Genomic DNA, 21,438 nt, shown 5'->3' on the forward strand with positions numbered 1-21,438 from the left:
TCTCCCTATTTCTCTGAGTGGGGAGGGAAAAATATGAAAATCCAAGGGTCATTTTTAAATTGAAAGGGTACTGAGTCGAAACTGTATGCTAATGTTTCTAAATGGCACAGGCTGGTTGTCCACTTTCCACCCAGGGGGCTCCCTAAGCAGATAAGAGCCCAGAACCACTACTTCCAGTTTGGCTACCATTAGACTATATTAGATTGTGGCAGAGGTTTTTTACCTGCCTGTAGCAGTGGCTTACAGTGTGTGAACTTTGCCCACACAGTAATAACTCATTTGCACAGCTTCAGTTTGAACGCTTTCTGTATTAACACAGTTACCTGAAATGAAGTTTTCAGTGATCATTTCTACTTCTTGACATTAACATGTACCATTATTTCCAGGTGTTGGACAAGTGAGAGGTGGCCTGGACTGCACTATGCGGCTTCTATGTATGCTCTATAATTGTGCTTCCCCGTTAAACACTATGGAGTTATAGATATTGCAGTACACCTGTGTTTTGACTATATTTAGACTCATTATTTCAATAAATCATGTGCAGGCTTGCTGATGAATCTGAAAAACAACAAAGGACTGTGTCCTTGTTATACCTTTTGGTGCCATAATTTTGTTATTAGAAGAAAAGTGTAATTAAACAGAGGATGATTGGTACCAGCCCATTTATTGATAATGTAATAGTGGGACAATAGTAGCTTTGTTTTGAACAGAACTGCAAACTGTTTAAGTGCAGAAGCTTCTGCTAGTTTGGATAAACACGTAATCCCAACAGGCCCAACAGCCACGGGCCATGAAAGATCAATTTGTTTTCTTATGAGAGGCTGAAGAATAAAAGATAATTTTCTAATCCAAAAGGGAGTACAGATCTGGTGCTAAGAGCAGAGACAATGTGATGGCACTGGGTCTTTAACTTAATGTTTCTATGTTTATGGACATTATACTGTTTATTTTGAATATAGTTTCATGGTTATTTTTACATCATGTATAAAGTATGTTTCTTTTAGCATTTAGTTTAGTGATCTTTGAGTTTTTCTTCCCTCAGTGTCTACTCCTCTCCTGTGTTTAGTCAGCCTTGTCTTCATGTTGTTTATCTCTTGTCTACCGGGTCAGTCATGTCCCCATGTCCTTTTCTCCCTGGTCCAAGTGTCAAGCCTGTCTTCATCTGCATGTTTATTGTGCTTCCTGTTTTGTTTTGACAGTTTCTTGTCCAGTGTACAGTGTTTTCAGTTTTGCTTCCCCTGTCCTCTTGTCCTGCGCATTTAAGTCCTCAGTCTCCTTCTGTTCATTGTTTTTCATTTGCTGTGTGTTTCCTTGTGTTCCACGGTCCCTCATTTATTCCTACTTGATAATTCCTAGTTTCTGAGTTTTTGTATGTTTGTACTTTTGAGTTTAACTAGTTACAGCAATAAAGTTACTTCTTCCACAGACGCTCTGACAAAGATAAAGAGGAATACAGGACTATATATATATATACATATATATATATATATATATACACATATACACACACACACACACATTGATGACTGCTTGGGAGCAAGACACAGGCAAAGGTAAGACTATCAGACAAACAGCCTAAACCAGCTGTCAAGGTAAAAAAGGAAACACCCAAAAGATACATTTCTAATCCAGAGGCAACAAGACTCACAGGGTAAAGCTGAGGGAGCTAAACCGACTATTGCTAACTAATAGAACTCAAGGCATGAACCAAAGCACAGGAATGCTAAACTAAAACTTTGAGTTAGAATATCGGAAATCAAAGAGGCAATTTTAACACCACCAGAAATGTTGTGGAATCAAAAAAGATCACTCATTCGTTTTAACTTCATACACTCCAAACTCAAATATATTGACTGCTGCTTCAGAACCCAAAACACCAGATGACTTCAGAATCATTATTTCCTTACACCTCTTCTGCCCTCACCTTTTCAGTAATGATGTCCCTGGATGATTATGTGGAGTAAGTATGTTGTAATGCCTCAGAGAAATAATCATCATCACACAGTGAGAAAAGGCTAATGATAGATTATTGCTAAATCAGCACTTGGGCGGTGAAGCATAATGCCTTGCAAGCAAAATTGGAAGGATTGAGGGCTGAAAGGGTTCATGAACACAGCTGCTGAAACATGTGCGGCGTGACTTCATCATCACACAAAACAACTCAGCCTGAAATAGCAGAAGAAAATGACTTTTAGGAGTTTTTATTTTAGGTCCCTCTTCTTTGAAACCAGCTTCCAGTTTGGATTTGGGAGACAAATGCCCTTTCTAGTCTTAAGATTAGACTTAAAACGTTCTTTTTTGATGGAGAGCTGGATCAGGTGACCCTGAATCCGCCATTAGTTGCATTACAATAGGCCTAGGGTGCTCGGGGCTTCCCAGTGTTTTTTGTTCACTCACTATGTGTTTATACACCAATCTGCAATTGATCATTTGTTATTATTAATCTCTGGCTCTCTTCCAGTGTTTCTTGGTTCCGTCTGATTTTTGCATGTTAAAAGGGTGTTTTTCCTTCACACTGGAGCAGCACAGGTCTCCCACTGATCTTACAATATAAAGTGCCTTAAGGCTACTGCTGCGGTGATTTGACGCTATATAAATAAAACAGAATTTAATTGAGTCTGGTGGACTGGTTTCTTCTTTTGCTTTGCTCGCATAGAGCTTCGCGCCACCTGGAAAGCAATGCAGAGTAAATAAGTGTGAGAGAGCATAAGGTAGGAAGTAACAGATTCCACGTTAATGGGATCACAATGATCGCATTGGGAGAAATGGAAAAACGATTGAAACACTTTACACATCGTGGATGAGTGAAGAGAAAGGGCACTTAGAGGCGTGAATGTGTGAACGATCGTGTTATTTTCTGTCCAATATTGCAGAGACTGAACAAAAAACAGCAGAAAGTCCTGGCAGCTCCAGGTCTTCACTGTGAATCCTTGGACTCAAAAAGGCTTGGCTGGAGTGACCCTGCCCTGCTGGACTCCAGCATTGATCCAAACTGCACCCACACAAATGATTATCAGCACTCACATCACCTCTCACTAGAAGGAACAGAGCTGGGTGTATTTTATAATGAGTGGATGTAAGAATGAGGTTCAAGGACTCATGGTAGTTTCTCTTCTCATGCTGCTCTCTGATGCCTTCAAGGTTCAAATGACTCAGCAAGGCGGTGTAAACTCAGTGCAGACTGGCATGTGTATTGGCGACTTTTGAACATCAAAGCGAAACACTATAGCAAAATCAGAGAGACATGAAGACGAGACAATGCTTTTCATTAAAGAAAAGGTGAGCTGCGAAACCAAAGATGAGTAATCTTAATAAACAAACTCTTATTTTTGACAATTCTAAACAAAAGTTATTGGCAGGCTAATGGTTGCTCTTCAGTTCGTCATGTCTTTGTCTATCACCTTACAAGTGAAAGTGTCTGACTTTGTTCTCTTATTACATCAGTGCATTTCAGCGAGTCTATATTTCTTTTCTTTTTTTTCCCTTTTCTTTATCAATTGTTTCAGAGCAGCAGAGAAAACGGCACATATTCACACTTTCAGCAACACCTCCCGAGTGTGCATACTCACCCACTTGGAAAAGCATACACACACAAAAACTACAACACACACGCAGCCCGCAACACGTTCATGCCACATTCATGCACTTCTTTGTAGATAACATCAAGCAGCTAATGTGGTGATTCTTTGAATTCCTTGTAGAGTCTCTGTGTATTCAGTCGCCCACTAAGACTTATATAACCAGTGAGTACATGGTATTTTCACTTAATGATCAAACATTTCTCCACTTGGTAATATGATTGTTTTATTAAACTCTTGACTAAACAGTACTCATTTCTTTTTCTTGATTTTTCTACAAACACTAGAAGATAAAATAAATATATTCCTCAACCATTTCTGCATTCTGTGGGAAATAAGGCCTAATAATTATTATTGTTATGTACTCATTCTAGCATTCCTACACATGGTGGTGTTTATTTTTAATGAATTTATTAAATATTCTTAAACTGGATAAAATTCTTTGGTTTCTTTGCAGAGTCCTTGATGTCTGTGTGTAAATCCTCACTGTTTGGGTCAAGTTTAACACAGGTTGACATTTGACAGCAGTAAATGTGACCCAAAATATACAACAACAAAAAAAAAGAAAACACTAACATATTATATATTGTACAGGTGCTACATTGAGGCTGGATTTTAGATGCACAAGAAAAATCATAGTTTTAGGGAATCTTCAAACTGTGAAACTATACATACCATATCTGTGTGTATTTTTTGTGGGACAGTAGTGACAGAGTTGAAGAGGGACCTTGAGACTGTCTGTATTTCCACCTCATTTCTTCAGGAACTGAAAAAGCCTCTCGGGCTAGAGGTGAAATGTCTTCATGACGTATGAAGAAGTCAGGTCGCTCCTAAAATTACCATGACTTGGATGACTGAGACACAGACAATGTTACTTGTAGTAAAAAGTGCTTTTTGTGGTCAATAAGACCAGGAACATGTCATAGAAATGTAAGAAATTCTAAAAATAATGAAATACGAATCATTTTTTTAAAACTCCAATTAAAACAGAGATCAAAAGAGGGATTGCAGGAGTTTCCTGCCACTGCTTTGAATGCAGAAACTAGTTTGCAGTAAGCATTTTTTTAAGTTTTGTGCTTTGCATAATTATCCATATCTAGATTATTATAACAATCTTATTATAAGGTTGATTTTTATGATGAAAGTGTCTGTCTAAATAGTTATGCATGATTATATAATAAATGCCAACACTTTCACAATGTTTTTCCCAGTTTTACTTCCAATAATTTATATTTAAATCATTATGTTTTCATAGATAAGAGAGGCCATGGCATTGTGTCATAATGTAAATTTTACAAACACTAATTTACAAGAAATGAGTGTAAAATTAAAAAACACTATCTCTTCTATGAAACCTTTTTTAAGGATTAATCACCATTTATTAACGTCAGTTAGGCTAGTCATACATTTTGTATAGATTTGTATTTAAAAGGTCAGTATAAACATTCATTATGAGGGAATCGTTGGTTAAAAATTGGCAAAAAAATAAAAATAAAAATTGTTCTCCTCATTGATTCTTAGTTGGTGTTTTCTGAACTCACATCTCATCCTAAACTTGTAATATTTCCCATTGCTTTCCATTTCAAATGAAGTCAGTCAGTCAGTAATCACAAATCAGTTTATTTCCCAAAAATTAAAAATTACTTTTCTAAAACCTATTCTTTTGACAAAATGGAAGAAAAAGCCCTCATTATTGGATGAACTACAGAGGAGTACTGTTGCACCTCTCTAAACCTTTTAATTTAAGAACTGGTACATCTGGTCTTCTCTCATCCAGGTAATCCATGACTGGGTTGTTGTAAGCAAGCTGACCAAACTCTGTGTGTTTGTTGCAAGAGGTTGTACTTGGAGATATTGGTGTCTCTTCTTCTTCCTCTTGTCCGTCTTCACAAGAGAAGCTGCAGCAGAGAACTGTTTTGGCAATTAGGTGGTCCAGTGGTTTGAGAGAGTGCATCCATTTGGGCAGGAAGTCCCAGTTCTGGAGCTTGGTGGGCAGGTGATGGGGGCTGCGGGACTGCATTACATTCACCATGGTAATGAAGATGGTTACACCCAAGAAAGGAGCCCCAACTCCAGCCATCACCTGCCAACCAGCCAGTGAGAGGCCCAGCACCAGTGATGGAAGCAACAGGAAGCAGAGGAGTAGGTACAAGATTGCAAACCAGCGGTACTTGGCAGTGCGCTCACCGAGAACACGAGCCATCCTTATCGGTAGACGCATGAATGGGAAAGGATACCACAACAGAATGCCAGAAACATTGAAGAAAAGGTGACACAGAGCAATCTAGAAGACAAGAGACCTAATAATTAAGAATTCAAATGCTTAATGTGTAATCAAGGAGGCAATTATAACACCAATGTCAACTCAAAGTCATACCAGTAGAAAGCGTCTACTGATTTCTTATAATGTCACACTGATATCATAAATATATTCCAATTATGCAACGTAGCTTTCATGGTTAGCTTATTGTAACACTACATTACAAAATACCTCACACTGTGGAGTTTTTCTCCAGCCTAGCTATAACTTGCTATGTTTTGGTTACATGTTTCAAACGGCTACCATATGTTAGGCAACAAGAGGGTTATTTTGGCAGTATATGGCTGATTTTGATTACTTATACAAAGCTCAGATGAAGCAGGTTATGGCCATGATGTCAAAACACAGCAAATACAAAGCGAAATCAAAGTTTTCAGTTTAAACATGTGATGTTTGTTTTGTTTTAAATTACATTTTCCACAGCAACTCCCTGGAAATAAGGTTGCATATTATTATTATTATTATTATTATTATTATTATTATTATTATTATTATTATTATTATTATTATTATTATTATATGTCCTTTGTATCCAGACAAACAAACAAAACCTACCTGTATGGCAGCTGCAAGTTTGTTCCCAGGACTGGCCAAAGCTGCCAGCAGGGCTGTGGCAGTTGTGCCAATGTTGGACCCAAGAGTGAGAGGATAGGCCCGCTCCAAACTGATTACACCAATACCTGATGAAGATGACAAAGCCAAATGCTGTAAAATATATCGTAGTGGTTTACCAGAAAATATAATTAGTGTTGTGTTTCTGTTGAAATATTTATAGGGCATCACTAAGCTGTACGGAGAGTTCTTAAGATGTTTTGTGACAAATACAAATGCCATCTATGATAGATCTCAGAAATTACCCCTGATCATGTACTAGCAGTAATAACCCAATAAGTTATGAAAATTGTTCTCCAGGTGGCTTAATACTTATTGACATAGTCGAAGGGAAACATCGGGGATATAAAGAAAGAAAATAAGAAATATTTTTTTTGTACGTGCTATTTGAGATGAACACCAGGTAGTATTTTAATTTTTAAAAGAAATCCTTCTCATATTTGGCTGATAGGATGGTTAGTGACTGCCAAAAGAAGGTTGCAACTGAAAGCTGAAGAAGGAAAACACTTTTATATAAGTATATAAGTAAAGCAAGTAAATGAAAATTGTACTTATAAAGCACCAAAATTTCACAACAAAAATGCTAAAAATATAAAGACAAAAAGCTTTAGCTGCCTTTAGAAAGAAACCAGTTCTCAGGCTAAGAGGGAAAGCATTCCAGAGTCTATAGGGGCCATTGCTGTGAACTCTTTTTTTATAGTTCTCAGTCTAGTATGATGGACAGCCAGCAGGTCCTGCTCACATGACCTCAAGGACCCCCAAGATGTATGGATGTAAATGTTCACTGATGTATGCTGTCGCTTGTTCATGTAGCACTCTAAAAGTCAAAAACAAAATCTTGGTAGTCAGTGGACACTGAATTTACTTGAAAGCCGGAAATGAATGAGCAACAGATTGATATGTAAGTAAGTCTCATAGTGGCATTCTGAACAATCTGCCGAGATTGCAAAAAAGCTTTGTTAAAGCAAGCAAATAATAAATTAAAATAATCCAGAAGGTATGAATAAGAATTTGGAATTTATTGCATGAGACAATAAAACTCAACTTCACAACATTTCTTATCCGATAAAACAAGAGCAAACCAGAGATTTAATGCGATTCAAGGGTTACCAAAGCTTCTCACAGAAGACTTAGCAAAAAGGGAAAAGAACCTAGAATTACCCTTACCCTGTTCACAAATCTGTTAGGGCTTCTGTTTTCTCATTAAATTGAAGAAAACGGTCTGCTGTCCAACTTTTAACAGTCTAAGGACGAAAGCAAGATGTGTAACTAGGTAACTAGGAAATATCTTGGGGCTATATATATATATATATATATATATATATATATATATATATATATATATATATATATATATATATATATATATATATACAGTATAGATAGATAGATAGATAGATAGATAGATAGATAGATAGATAGATAGATAGATAGATAGATAGATGTAACTGAATGTTATTGGCATAGAATTAAAATTAAATCTCCTTAAAAGATACAACAGAAACAGTAAAGGCCCCAAAATGGAACCTTGTGGCATACCACAGGAAAGACAAGTAGAAGATAAATTAATTTAGAAGCAGGCACAGAGGTAATGGTAATTTAGCCAGCAACTTACAATGCCAATTATGCAACATACTCTTACAAACGAGACTCATGAGTGGAAGTAAGGCTTGTGTCCTTATTTGGCCTTGTCTAGTTCACAAATAGGCTATTACTAAACAAGGAAATTTTAGGTATTTTCTCATCAGCATGAGCGCACAAGCATATTAATTATTTCCTAAATAAAACAGCAATACAGCAAACCTTTGGTCCCTTTATTAACAGTTTATCAGGATAACCATAGACATGTGGATAGAGGTTGTGGTGTTAGAATTTATATTGTAGAGGAGAAACCACTGGCCTTGGGGGGGAGAGTGCAGTTTATGAGCAGCAAGAACACAACAGTAATTCTTTCAGGTACGGTTGATATGTGTTGTTGTCAGTGGACTTCTCTCTGTATGTGTCCCCTGTTGTAACAACTGAAAAACAAAGTAACTTGTGTAAAAACGTTACACTGGTACACTGTTCTGGCATATTCATGGATAACAAGTAATTTTCAGCAGTTCCTCAATCTTAAAAAAACAAACACTGCTCAGTTTTAACCTCTCCTAAACCTCTCTTGCATCATGTATTTCATGCATACCTTTATTCGTTTACTGAAAAGTTGGTTTCAGTAAGTTTCAGTGGTTAGAGTGTCTTTGGTTACATCTAATTCAAGCTCCACTGAAGGGAGTTCCACTTGGAGGAAATACCACAAATGTGGCGTCTATTAACACCACTGTTAGAAGATGTGCTTAGATCAGGTTTATTTTTAAAGGGTTTGTTCTCAGTTGGATGGACAATGTTCTGCTTTTTCACCATTCTGGCCATTCAAAAAGCCGTGGCTACTTTCAAAAACCTCTGAACTGTGATTTTATTCCTTCACACCCACTTAAAAGGAAAGGTATGTAAAAAGTCAGCAATTAACAAGCTGCTTGTTCCTGACCTCCAAATGGTCAAAATGACTGAAGTTAAAGTAATCGGTCTGTCCTGAAATGCTGGTATTTTTATAAAATGTTTTAGATTTCCTTCTATACACTGTTTAATCTATACACAGTATGGCATAAGCTCTGTGATGTAATTGAAGGCCAGAACATGACAGATATCGAGGTGATTGGTTTCATGAGAAAGACAATCTGATGGGGGGACAGATGTGGGCAATTGAGGGTGAGGGGGAGACACTAAAAAGAGCTAAAAGTGGGTCATTGGGGAGGGAAAGGCTGTGCTGTGTGGTCCGGAGGGATGGTAGTATCCACTGCTGTTTAGAGTCAGTGGCAATGAAGACAGTTAGTTGTTCCACTGTTAGGAAGGGAGATCTGTCGCCTCCTGAAGACATTTAAGACCAGTAAGGTTGCCTGTACTGCTCTCCTGTTGTCTAACACTGTATCTCCATGATACCCAGGCTATATATTATGTGTATGTGCTTTAATATGTGGGAAAGGGGAATAGCCAGGAATGTAATTTAGCAGGAGGGACAACTTTAAAGTTGCTATTATATTGCATGGGTTAATTGCAGGCCTGTTCATGTGGGTGGCTTGGCTTTTGGAGTGATTTGCCATGTGTAAGTATCCTGTATAACTGTTTGTGTGGGTTGCAGCAGCACTAACTTACAGGAAAATATTGATTATTCTGGAAAATGTTAATATCTTCTCATGGTGAAAAAATTTCTGAGTACTATGAAATATTAATTGTTTATAATAAATAGCTGTTTTGGAAAATTCTTTGTTTATGTTGATGATTTAAAGGAGCAAACTTTAGCAAAACCCACATTTTTTACAATGGCAGCAGCAGCAGTGGCAAAATACTTCAAATTATCGCAGCCTGAAAATAATCCAGTTCAGTCCAGAGGAACAAGTCAGACAAACATTTACTCATCTGCACGTCAGCCTGTACTTCCTCAGCCAAGTCAAATGGCACCAGTCAGCAATGGTCAGACTGGGCTGAGTAGCTAGATGATGTCAATAACTGGGAGGAAATATTGAAATGAAAATTCATGAACCTTCCTTACGAGGTATGAAGTTTTGACATTGATAGCCTATGAAATTATAACTACTGGTCAATGAAGTGCATCCCTCTGTTACCTAAACACCAATTCATTGGGCTTGTTGGAATTGGAGACCACAAACTGCCAGTCTTATGTTTGCCCATTAAACCCACCGAAGTGACAGCATCACAGCTCCTTACCATTTATATTAGTGTTTAGGGTGCTGAAACCCCCTCCTGTATTCTTCTGAATGACATGTTGCCACCCAAACAAAACTTCCACATTATTGCTGCATATGAGGTGTCAGGTCAAAACTGGAGGCAAATAAATCCGTTTTTTCCTGCATCAAAGCCTCAAAGAATGTTTTCAAACTGTTACATCTCCTTTTGTATGATCTGCAAATCTCTGAGCAAAGAGTGGACAAAGAGACATTACGTAACCTTCCTAATATATTTTTGAGCCAGAGACAGTTATTGCACCAGGGTTAGGGTGACACTGACTTAGGCAGGATTCACTTGAAAATGAAACTGACACCAATGCAACAGCCACTTACTGAAAACACATGTTTTTATTGTCATAATCTGTCCCTCAGTTGCTTCATGATGACTCAAGGTTATTTGTGTCAAGTTAGTGAGGTGAGGATTATTGTATGCGCCATCTATAGGAAATTGAGTGATGATCACTGGAAAACATGCATGTCCCCATTCTAGGATTGATCATTTTCTTTATAGCGTTAGTCATGCTGTTCCTCAGCACTTAATTTAGCAAGCTGCTCCTACAAGGTTAAAGCTGATCACCAACAATAAAGCATTTTTTATATATTTTAAGTATACTCTATGTATAAAGTATGACCAAATACAATTATATCATCCAATTAAACCAAACAAGTGGCTCATTGTAGGTCAGCATGAATGAGATAAACCTAAACAATCTCTGTAGAAGGAGACAATTTAAGAGTGGCCTGTTCCAACAAATCAAATGGAAGTTTAGAGTTTCATAGGCCAAGCCTCTTATTATAGGAGCTTTGTAAGAGGATTTGTGGGCACTGCTGGCCCTCTCCATTAGCTGGCAGAATAAAGGAAGCTTTTTTCAACAGAATATGGCCTGTAAATATGCATGGATTTTGACCCTTGAATGACCTTTAACTATCTGCTAAAGCATTTTGTAAACTCTGTTCTCAAACATAGATAGATAGATAGATAGATAGATAGATAGATAGATAGATAGATAGATAGATAGATAGATAGATAGATAGATAGATAGATAGATAGATAGATAGATAGATAGATAGATAGATAGATAGACACCCAAAGATTTGTACAGATGTGAAATTAGTGTCCTATTTACAGTTTCAAACATTTGAATAATCATGACAAATAATTGTGTCTCAAATTGATCCCAATATTGAACAAATTAATTGTGATTTTTATTTTGGCTATAATCATGCAGCCCTAATTGATTAAGGGGACTAAAGTTAAAAAAGAATAAACAGATAAAATCCACGAAGTTTGGCAAAGATTTGTGCACACAGTGTGCAGACTTTGACGCTCAAAAGAGCAAAAACATACATCACTCACCTATAAGAGGAGTCATGGCTGAAGTAAAGACAGAGCTACTCTGCACCACAAATGTCACACCTGCACCCACAAACATGGCGATGTATCCTGCCAGCCACCCAAATGGATAGGGAAGGTCTGCAGTGATGCACAAGAGAAACTTCAATCATTTTTAACTTTAAATAATAAAGTGCTTACATTTTCCATGTAACCCCCTTCAGTTAAAAATCTATGTTAAACTAAAATGTCAGTTCTACACTCATCTGCCTGTTGATGCTAAAACTAAGAAGAATTGGTGCTCAAAGGCAGTCATAAACACCTACCAGCACCCTGAAAGCTCATTCTGAGAACTCCCCCTTAGGGGTTAACAAGGCAAGGAAACATGCATATTTGGAGCTGGCCAATATGAGCTGGAAGTTTCACTTGAGCTCTGAAGCTTTTCAAATCAAGCAGTCAGGCAGGGCTTCAATAAACTCTCAAATGATTTTTGTGTGAATTTTGTAAGGCTTCACGACATCCCTCACACATAAAAAAAAAAAAAATAAGAATATATTGACACATAATAAGAATTTTTTTTTTTAAATAGCTTAAATTCACCATTGTGTTTAGCATTTCAGTACCATGGACAGCTCACAATCCTTGCCCAGATTACTGATGGTGTTTCTCAAAAATCCATTAGCAATCTGGGTGAAAATTTGCACTTCCAATCTGCGCTTCTCTTGATAGAGATTTTGGTCATTACTGAATTGAACGCGATCCATGTGCATATGTAAATTTGCCCATTGTTAGTATATCCCTGCAGAGGTTTCCACTCCCATTGCACCTTTTCCAATTGCCTTCTCACACCAGTTTCTTCCAGCTTAGTTACACTGGCCTTTTCTCCTTTAGTAACTGTAGCAGTTTAACCTGGGTTATTATGAGTGTGGCAAAGTACAGCTTCATTCAATCACATTACATTTTTATGTGATGCAATAATGGAATGTATTAGTGTGTTAATTTCAGTAATAACACTGCAGTAACAGTTATGTTGGTTCTCACTTTACAAAGAGGTGGGTGGAAAGAGTGAAAAGAGCATCAAGGCTTTTTCTTTTTTTTAACTACAGTCAGTTTTTCTGCTGTGAGGGGGAAATGGTGTTGCACCTGCAACCTTTGTCACTAGGAAATATAGATGTAATTTTATTTTTCTTCTACCAAAGGACAGAAAAGTGAAAACTGCATCCAGGATAGAAGTAACTCCTCTGTTTATTAACTATTTGCAAATGTCATCACAGACAGTACGCTAACAAAAAGCTAGCGAAGAACCCAGAAAGATATAATAACAATAAAGCTGAGCGTATGCAGACCCCAGCCCAGTAGCCAGAGCCTGATCTTCAACAGGTAACAAAAGCAGTGATGAGAAGTCACACTTGGAGCTTTTTAGCTTCCATTTCAACCTGTAAATGCTTTTGTAGTACAGTCTCAGTGGTGAAGTCCTTTGTGGGAAAGTTTTCACCTTTCTTTTGATTCAAATTTAAACACTAAAAGAAAGATCTCATCTCCTGAGTAGGATAGAGAATTACTTTCTCCAAATAACATAATGCATTAGTTTAAAAAATAACAAGTATTGTGTAATACATTACTTTTTTGAGAACTTTAGCAACACTGGTTGATGTTTTGCTGTTTGTTCAGTACAGTGACTTCCTGGAGCTACACATAGCACTAAGTAATACAAATAACACACGATGGGTTATCTGTATTACTTAGTGCTGATGGGTTGATGGGTCTATTTCCTAACAAGTCAAGACATTCATTTTTTATTTTCTCATTTGGTAGCTCAAATTTAGACTAACCTGTGTTGATGACTTTATGGATGGCTTTTGCTACCTGGCCTTTAAGAAGAGTGTTGAGCAGTTTGACTAGAAGCAGCAAACATGTGCACAGGACAGCCAGCGAGGTGGCTAGTAGGATGAGGCCCACTGTGAGGTCTGACATCTCAGCAGATGCAAACAAATGTCTACCTACAAAGAGAGCCACAATAACAGGATATTTGACTGCATTTATACCTTAACAAATGAGTTGAGACACTATACAAAATGACAAAACTTGTTTGCCATATTTTTTGATAATGTTACTCTTACTGCTTAGTGATACTTGTATCGACTGTTTTGCTATGTAAATAAAATTTACTTGAGAAGACCAGTTCAGTTTTGGCCTTGTCTTGTTGAAATAAGGGAGGCCTTTTATCCAGAAGACACATTATGGTATTATGTTAACTTCTTTGGATATGAGGTTGTACAGATTGGTTCCAGCTTACTATATGATTGATTCAGATTCAGATAGGACTGAGTTTTAACTTACACTTTACGTGTGTTCGCAAGTCATGGCTGGGGTCACAGCTTTCAGTGCTCACGTTGTGATGAGACTATGGATGCATGGATAGATGAAAGAAAGAAAGACATTAGCCAGGCCATTTTTACTGGCATCAGTGACAGGCTCCATTTGGCGCCAGTACACAGCGACACAGTATGTCTGCATGTGAAGGAGACAGGGTTAGAGATGAGACATTACCATAACAAGGTCGGTCTGGCACCATTCTTTCACCAAGCTCCTGTTCCTCATGCCCTCCTTCCCCATGGCGATCCCCGTGATCACACACTTGTCCAGCTTAGGGTGAAAGAAGATGTACATTCATTTTTCACCACATTTTCTTTGTTTTGTTTTGTTTTTGCTTGGAGGCTAAATTGCTGATCGAGTCGATCAGTTTTCAGCAGTGACCTGAGCTAACGAGTTAGATGCGACATGAGATGGTTTGAAGCGACATTTTCAGTATTTACTTGAAAACATGTTCCAGATATTTCCAGATATGACGTGCATTATTTATTTTATACTTTACCTTTTCATGATGTTGAAGAAATTACATTAAAGAAATAACCTTACCATTGTTTTGCTGTGTAGTGTCAAGTTCAGGCATTATAAGTAGAAAAATTAAAAATAAATAAATCATTATTATTATTATAATTTTAAATAACTGTTTAAAAAAAATTGTGATGGGATTATTTGGTTCAAGCAAAGCCATTAGCTGCAAAACTAGCAACTGTGTTTAGCAAATTCACCACTTTAAGCAACATTTCAGCTGTTTTTGGGTAATGAATGTCGACAAAGTCAAAAATGAGCAAGTTATTGTTAGCAATGCTGCATGTAGGACAAACTTAAACTACTTACTATAGCCTGCTTGACATTAGCCGTGGAAAGTAATGCATTCTTAACAAGAGGCACCTCCACCAGGGCAGCTCAGTCTCTGACCAGTGTTTGCATTTAATGAAACAGTGTTGTAATTTGTACATGTTCATTATGTTTTCTTTGTTCTTTTTAAACATTCTTTAAGAAGCTGTCATGCAGTAAAAATCAGACAAGGACAGCAGGAGAATCTGAATCATAATTTTAAAGGTAAAAGATGTTTTATGAAAGTTTGACCTTGTTATATCTTGAAGAAAAGGTGAGAGGTCTAAAGTAATGTGATATTTATTTCTTTATTTTTGTGTCATTCCCTTTATGCCTATTTGTTGTCAATTCAAAGAATAGTAATAAAAACATAACTGAAGTAGCTCCATATTGCACTTTGACCTTCAGATCAGTCTGCTAACCTTGAAGGAGAGGTCAAAGATCAAATGTGACATGATATTTGAAATCTTTATATGGCACTTTCTATATATTGACAAAACACAGCATACTTGTAAGAATCATAGTTCCTAAGTGAAAATGCTTTTTGTCAATTTTTGACCAATAAATCACTGAGTTGGCCTTGAAGACCTTGGTGGATGTAAGCCAAATTTTAACGGGTGGCTGATGACCCGACTCTACACCCCTACAAAACTTTATCAGAATTTATTTGAAGCTTTTTGGGGTTATGGTGTTTCGACAGAGACACCCATCAATTATGTGCTCAGAATTGACTTCTACCATGTTTTGTTTAATCTATTTCTTACATTTTGGTTTCTGTGATGTTTGGTTTTGGACAGAAAAAGAAAATAAATAGAAATTATAAATAAATCAAAACATTGCTGACCTGCTGTGAGTAACATCACAGTTACTAAGCTGAGATCATAGAGGGCTGCAGTCCAATGAAGGGGTTTAGCAAACAGTAAATTACAAAAATGGCATCTGATGGTTTTACCTGTATGATAAGCTTGGTGACTGGCTCCGTGATGACCTTGAGTAGCTCGGGTGCTTCCTCCCCTGGCTCGAGCCTCAGGGTGGTGACCAGCAGGTGAGACAGCCGAGTCATGAACCCACTCACCACCTCCAGGGGCAACAGAACCAGGACTGACAGCCAGTTGAAGCAGTCATGGATTGTTGCTCCGGCAAAAGCACTATCGTGGATCACAGTCATTTTCTGTGTTAGCTATCCAGGGGCATCATAAACTACTCAGAGTGATTGCTTGTTAATCTCCTTTTCACAGCTCAACTTTTGCTTTTTTGGTTTTTGGCAGTGATGTAATAAGCATTTGAGTTTTGACGTGTGTATATTATGAAAGGTTAAATGATATTTATTTTAGTAGTAATAGATTAACACGCCATCTGTCTGGCGCACTGGTTACTGGTATAGGATTAGTGTGGACTGGTGCCATTATTATAGTGTGAAGCTGCAGCTACAGCTGCTGATGCTTTCTCATCATCCTCCTCTACTTTCTCCTCTGCTCTCTTAACACTTTTTTCCCTCTTCCCTCCATCTAACCACTTATCCACTTCACTTTTCCATTTCAGTGTCTTCTTGCCTCAACCCCCACCCTATTCTACCTCCACTCTCCTCCTCGGTCTTGCTGTGTTTTGTCACTCACCGTTGAAACTCGGTACGTTCTGCCGCTTGCATCATGGCCACTATGGTGTTTGTAACCGAAGTCCCAATATTGGTCCCCATGATGACTGGAACAGCCGACCTGACTTCTAACACTATGAGATGAGACCAAAATGAAGAAGCATGTTACAAAAAAACTAAACACTGTAAATGCATAAACACCATTGCAAATGGTAATGCATCATATATATATAATTACAGAAAATGGCCTTGTACTTTTTTGATGCAACATGTGTTTTAATGGAGATGAGAGGTGATTGTAATTTTAGGGTAAGTGAGACGGCTTTGGAGATGGGTTATTTTTGAATACGCCTTTAATGGTGATGACCTAGAGGGCAGACGTCAGGAAGACAAACATTTATGCCTTTCCATATCTTTCAGTCTCCAATAATTACCTCTAATCATCCTCATGGCTCTCATATTTAAAACAAATCTTTGGAAGCAGAGCGGCAACTCCTTCATACTGATGTAATTCACTTTAACTACCCAGAGCAAAGGTGGAAGACCTACGTGCAGAAGCCTGAACATTTTCTTGTAACCTTATCACATAATGGTCTTAAACAAGGCTGACTGAGATGATGAGACATTACCCAGAGTAAGAAAGGTTGGATTTGATTGCCCCTCTAATCTTGCTTCACCCTGTCAGACTACACTTATTTTACATCACTTTTACAAATTGCAACTTCAGTACTGGAATCTCGAAATGGCTCTTTCAGATCGGGCAGTTAGCGTCTTGAGCCACCTCTCATTTCTTTATATTTTGCCAGGAAAATAGAAAATGGGTGTAGTGATTAGTTGAAACATGCAAATATACACATATAAGGCAAAAACAGAGTTTCTTTCTTTAAGCAGTCTTCAGGAATAGTTCTCTGGGCTCTTGCAGGACATTTAAAGCTCTTCTTTGGATGTTGGTCTGTCATGATGTTCTCAGACTGCTTCAATAATGTTGAGGTGGATCAAAATCAACAATACTTTATTATTGCATCAGTTTTAAAAAAGATCTCCATCACCCCCAAACCATCACAGAGCATTTACTGTGTTTTAATCTCTATCTTTGTGCTTCTCTCCTGACCTCATCTGGATATAATGATGATGATTTGAACCAAAATGTCAAATTTGGATTAATCACTCTATACGAGCTGTTGCCACTCATTTTTAGTCCAGTTCTTGTGTAATCTTGCATACCTCAGCCTTTTCTTCCTGTTTTCCTTTATTCTGAAATGGCTTCTTGACAGCCACCCTTCCACTGAGACCATTACTGATGAGGCATCATTGAACAGTAGATGGATCAGGTGAAGGGTCAGATGCATCTCTCGGGTCCTGTGTCAGATCTTTGATTGATTACGTTCCTATTTCTTAAGGCCATGATTTTCAGATACTGTTCATCTGCTGTATATAGTTTTTTTTTAGGTCTGCCTTCTTCTTTTGTCCTTCACTTGTCCAGGTTACTTAATTTTTAAGGACACACTGAGTTTTCAGCTAACAGCTCTTTGGAAACTACTTTGTTGGCGGAAAATGGCCTGTATTTATATAGCGCTTTACTAGTCCCTAAGGACCCCAAAGCGCTTTACATATCCAGTAAAACTACTATTTTATCCTGTCCAGCTGTGTTATCTTTGGCATTTTTTGTTTTTTGTGGATTCAACTAAAGAACTGAGAACAAATGTTTTTGCGACAGTCTGTAACAAAGTGCAATTTGTTTCTTTCTATTTGTCTAGACATAACACTGGTTCACCCCTTCAGTTAGGTGGTGTTTTTTAAACTTGAATGATTCATAGGTCAGTGTTCAGTGGTTCAAAAAAATGTCCTTTTGAGAACGGTCAGGTATGGGGACTGACCTGAAAGTAAGTGAAAAGTCAATGAAATACTTTGAGAGACCTTCAGGAAGTCTGGAGAACTATTGCTCAAGACCACGTGTAGATCTTTGGAATCAAAATGTAATGAAATGAGGGGCAACTCAAGACTTGTGTACAGTACCATACGTTAATCATTCTTTCATTATACAAGTTTGAAAACTGATATAAACATCTAAAAAGTGGAAAAATGGAAAAAAAAAATAAAAGCAACAACGGTGCATTAATCTGCAGCCGAAAGTAGCACGCAACAAATAAATCATTTACAACAGACTTTATGGGTTTCCTAGCAGTTTCAGGAGATTAATAAAACTGTGAATGTGAGTTATGGAGCGAAAAGTTAGCACAATGCTTGTTTTAATATTTTTCAAGGGGTTGTTTAGATGCTAGATGACAGGAAACATCACTCTTAGCTGTTCATCTGCTAGTTTAGTTACATTAGACTGCTGGAGAAATGTGTGCAAGCAAATCTTCCTGTTCTCTAAAGAACAATCCTCTGGTAAAGTTTGCTAATGTAACCCAAACTTTATTTGCTAATTTAATCCTTAATGCGAAATAACAAACCGATCGTAATGGATTCAACCCTCCACAGGGAATATGGGTTGTTATTGGACTTTGAGGCAGAAAATTTCGATTTGAACTATAGACTGCGAATTGATTTTGCTGCCATGGGGGTGTTATTTTCTCTGGTTTTATTGCTATAGTAATGGCTTTTGTTTTCTGTTTATTGACTTATCTATATATGCAAAATAATAACCTGCAGAGACATAAGCCTACTATGCAGACAGTACAATAAACACACACGCGCACACACCCGAATTCTGGCACTCACACATTTGCACATGCGTTTATGTGCCTACTCACGTCCGGAGGCCACCAGACTGACTACAATGGAGGTGGAGGTTGATGAGCTCTGAACCAGCACAGTAACCAAGATCCCCACCACGAGCCCTGCCACGGGGTTAGACAGCACTGCATTGTCCTGGAAAATGTCCCCTGCCACTTTACCTGGTTAGATATGCCACCCACGTACACAGAAACACACACATAAAAAAAATACCAGTCTTAGGAATCACAAGGTTGCCAAGAGCAATGTTAAACAAAAATCAAACTGTTTGTTTCCCCAATTTCAAGAAGGTCACAGATCAAACTCGGCAGTAAATTATACAGCAGCAGGGCCCAGTAGGATGGTGTGAACTGGTGCTCGGTGACTCACTTATTTGTCAAACATCAACAGACTGAGTCACTATGAACCTGCTGATGGGGCAGTGAGGGTCAGAGCGCTTACCCCCTGCTAACTGGAAGGCAGAGCTCAGAGTGTCCAAGGAGCAAACAAAGAGGAAGAGGAGGAGGAAGAGGAGAGGGATCTTGGATAGATTGATGAGGACCTTCTTGATCTTGTTTGGACTCACTGCTGAGGTCTGAGGAGATCTGTCTGGAGAAAACAACAAAGAGACGGTTAGACTGGAATCTTTTTTAAGGGATTTTATCTGATGAAACAAAACGGCAGCATGTTTTTGGCCACTGCTCGACTCTCTGATAGCTGTGTCCTCTCACATGTAGAGATAGAAGCCATCTGACAAAGTACATTCATAACCCATATGCAGCCAAACACTGCTGAGTGAGAGGCCACATGATCCCACTGGCACTGTGTGTCTCCTGAGCATGTCCTTATCTAATGAGCATGCGGCTCGTTTCTGCTGTTGTAATTTACCGCCTCAAAGAGGTCAAACCTGCTGCCAGCGTGGGAGATGTATGTGTCACTCTCCTCTTTATGCCTCTCTTGTACCTTGCTCCCCAGGGAATGTGCCTGCCTCCATCAGTGAGGGTTTGTCGGAGTGGTGATTGGTATGTTGGTTACAGCCCTCAAAGCTGCCAGTGAGGTCAAGGGTGGAGCCGATGCCAGACTCCCTGTCCTCCTCCTCCAGTGGGAGTTTGGGATGTGAGGGGAGCTGAGCCGAGTGTATTCTCACCCCTGGTAGCAGAAGAGGAGTCAGGCAATTCAAAGACATAAAACTAGAATGGTGGGAATTTAAACTAATGAGTTACCACTGAAGCCGAGCTCCGTGCTCCGTCCAGAGGACACTATGGTTATAGATCGAGAGGACATGGCGCTGTGAGTGCTGTGTGGAGATATGCAAGCTATTAAAATCGCAGGATGTCACCACCGTGGAGGGAACAGATCTGATAGTGGATGTATTTATCAGCCACCTGCAGCAGTAAGAAAAAGAAGCCAACAGAGACCAACAAGTGTGTATATGAGCCCATCTCTCACAGAGGTACAGGGATCAACAGACAAGCAATTAGAAGAGAGCAAAGGCAGCCCATGTGGTTACGTAATTGGCAGCTATCCGTGATGTGAGGTCAGGCAGCACACTAAAATCGCATACACCGGGAGGCGTCTCACCTCCCAAACAACTAAACAACCTCATCAGATCATGAAGAACACCTTAGGATCCGTGTAGCTTATCCTGTCTTCCATTTCCTACAGCTGCGAGCCAGCTCTTCAAGGGACTCTCCAGCATCTATAGAGCAAGTCTCTTCAAAGGGTTTCATGCTCTTGATTTAAAGAGATCCCCCCCAACCCCCACCACCACCCCACCCTCCTTTTTTTTCTGTCAGCCACTTCGGGGACTCCAGTGGAGGAGGGAGTACTAATGTCTCTTAAAAGCAAAGAGGATGGAAGTAATTACAGCAGCCGAAATTACAGTAATTACAGTCACTGCATCATCCTCACCGCGCGTGTCATCCTGCTGCAGGTTTCAGATGCGCGCGGAGGCCCGCGTTAACATATGTACATCTGTCTGTATGTGGGAGTACGTGAAACAGCCCCGGCACACTGCAGCAGGATAAACTCTGAATGTATCTGAGCTGATTTTGTGAGCGTGTGTGCTGAATGTTATCCTCTAATCTAACTGCCCCGCTCATCTGTTTGTCAGTCTGCCACCGTTCCCGTCTCAGCTCTTGTGCCGTTACGTGCAAGTTAGTGTTTAAGGCTGTCTCTGTGACTCACATGGATAATTTCTCGATTAGTGTTGCTGCAATTTAGTTTTGCTTGTAGAAAAATGCAGGGTTTTCTCTAGCATTTAGCCAATGTTGTCAGTGTGCGTCAGCTTACTTGGC

At 38.7% G+C, this 21,438-nt stretch overlaps 1 protein-coding gene across 1 annotated transcript; it reads right to left on the reverse strand.

Annotated features, from left to right (window-relative positions):
- Positions 1–5,247: 5,247 nt before the first annotated feature.
- Positions 5,248–20,871, reverse strand: slc34a1b (solute carrier family 34 member 1b). The gene is made up of 13 exons (XM_063488789.1): positions 20,805–20,871; positions 20,365–20,457; positions 20,105–20,290; positions 19,604–19,750; positions 19,180–19,323; positions 16,446–16,557; positions 15,782–15,977; positions 14,176–14,271; positions 13,966–14,029; positions 13,458–13,625; positions 11,650–11,766; positions 6,454–6,578; positions 5,248–5,862 (listed from the first exon to the last, which is right to left on the reverse strand). Exons 1-13 carry the CDS (start codon positions 20,869–20,871, stop codon positions 5,281–5,283), a joined length of 2,097 nt encoding a protein of 698 aa, XP_063344859.1. The 3' UTR covers positions 5,248–5,280.
- Between the last annotated feature and the right edge of the window lie 567 nt (positions 20,872–21,438).

This window comes from Pelmatolapia mariae, linkage group LG2 (genome assembly GCF_036321145.2).
Source record: "Pelmatolapia mariae isolate MD_Pm_ZW linkage group LG2, Pm_UMD_F_2, whole genome shotgun sequence".
Classification (NCBI taxonomy): Eukaryota; Metazoa; Chordata; class Actinopteri; order Cichliformes; family Cichlidae; genus Pelmatolapia; species Pelmatolapia mariae.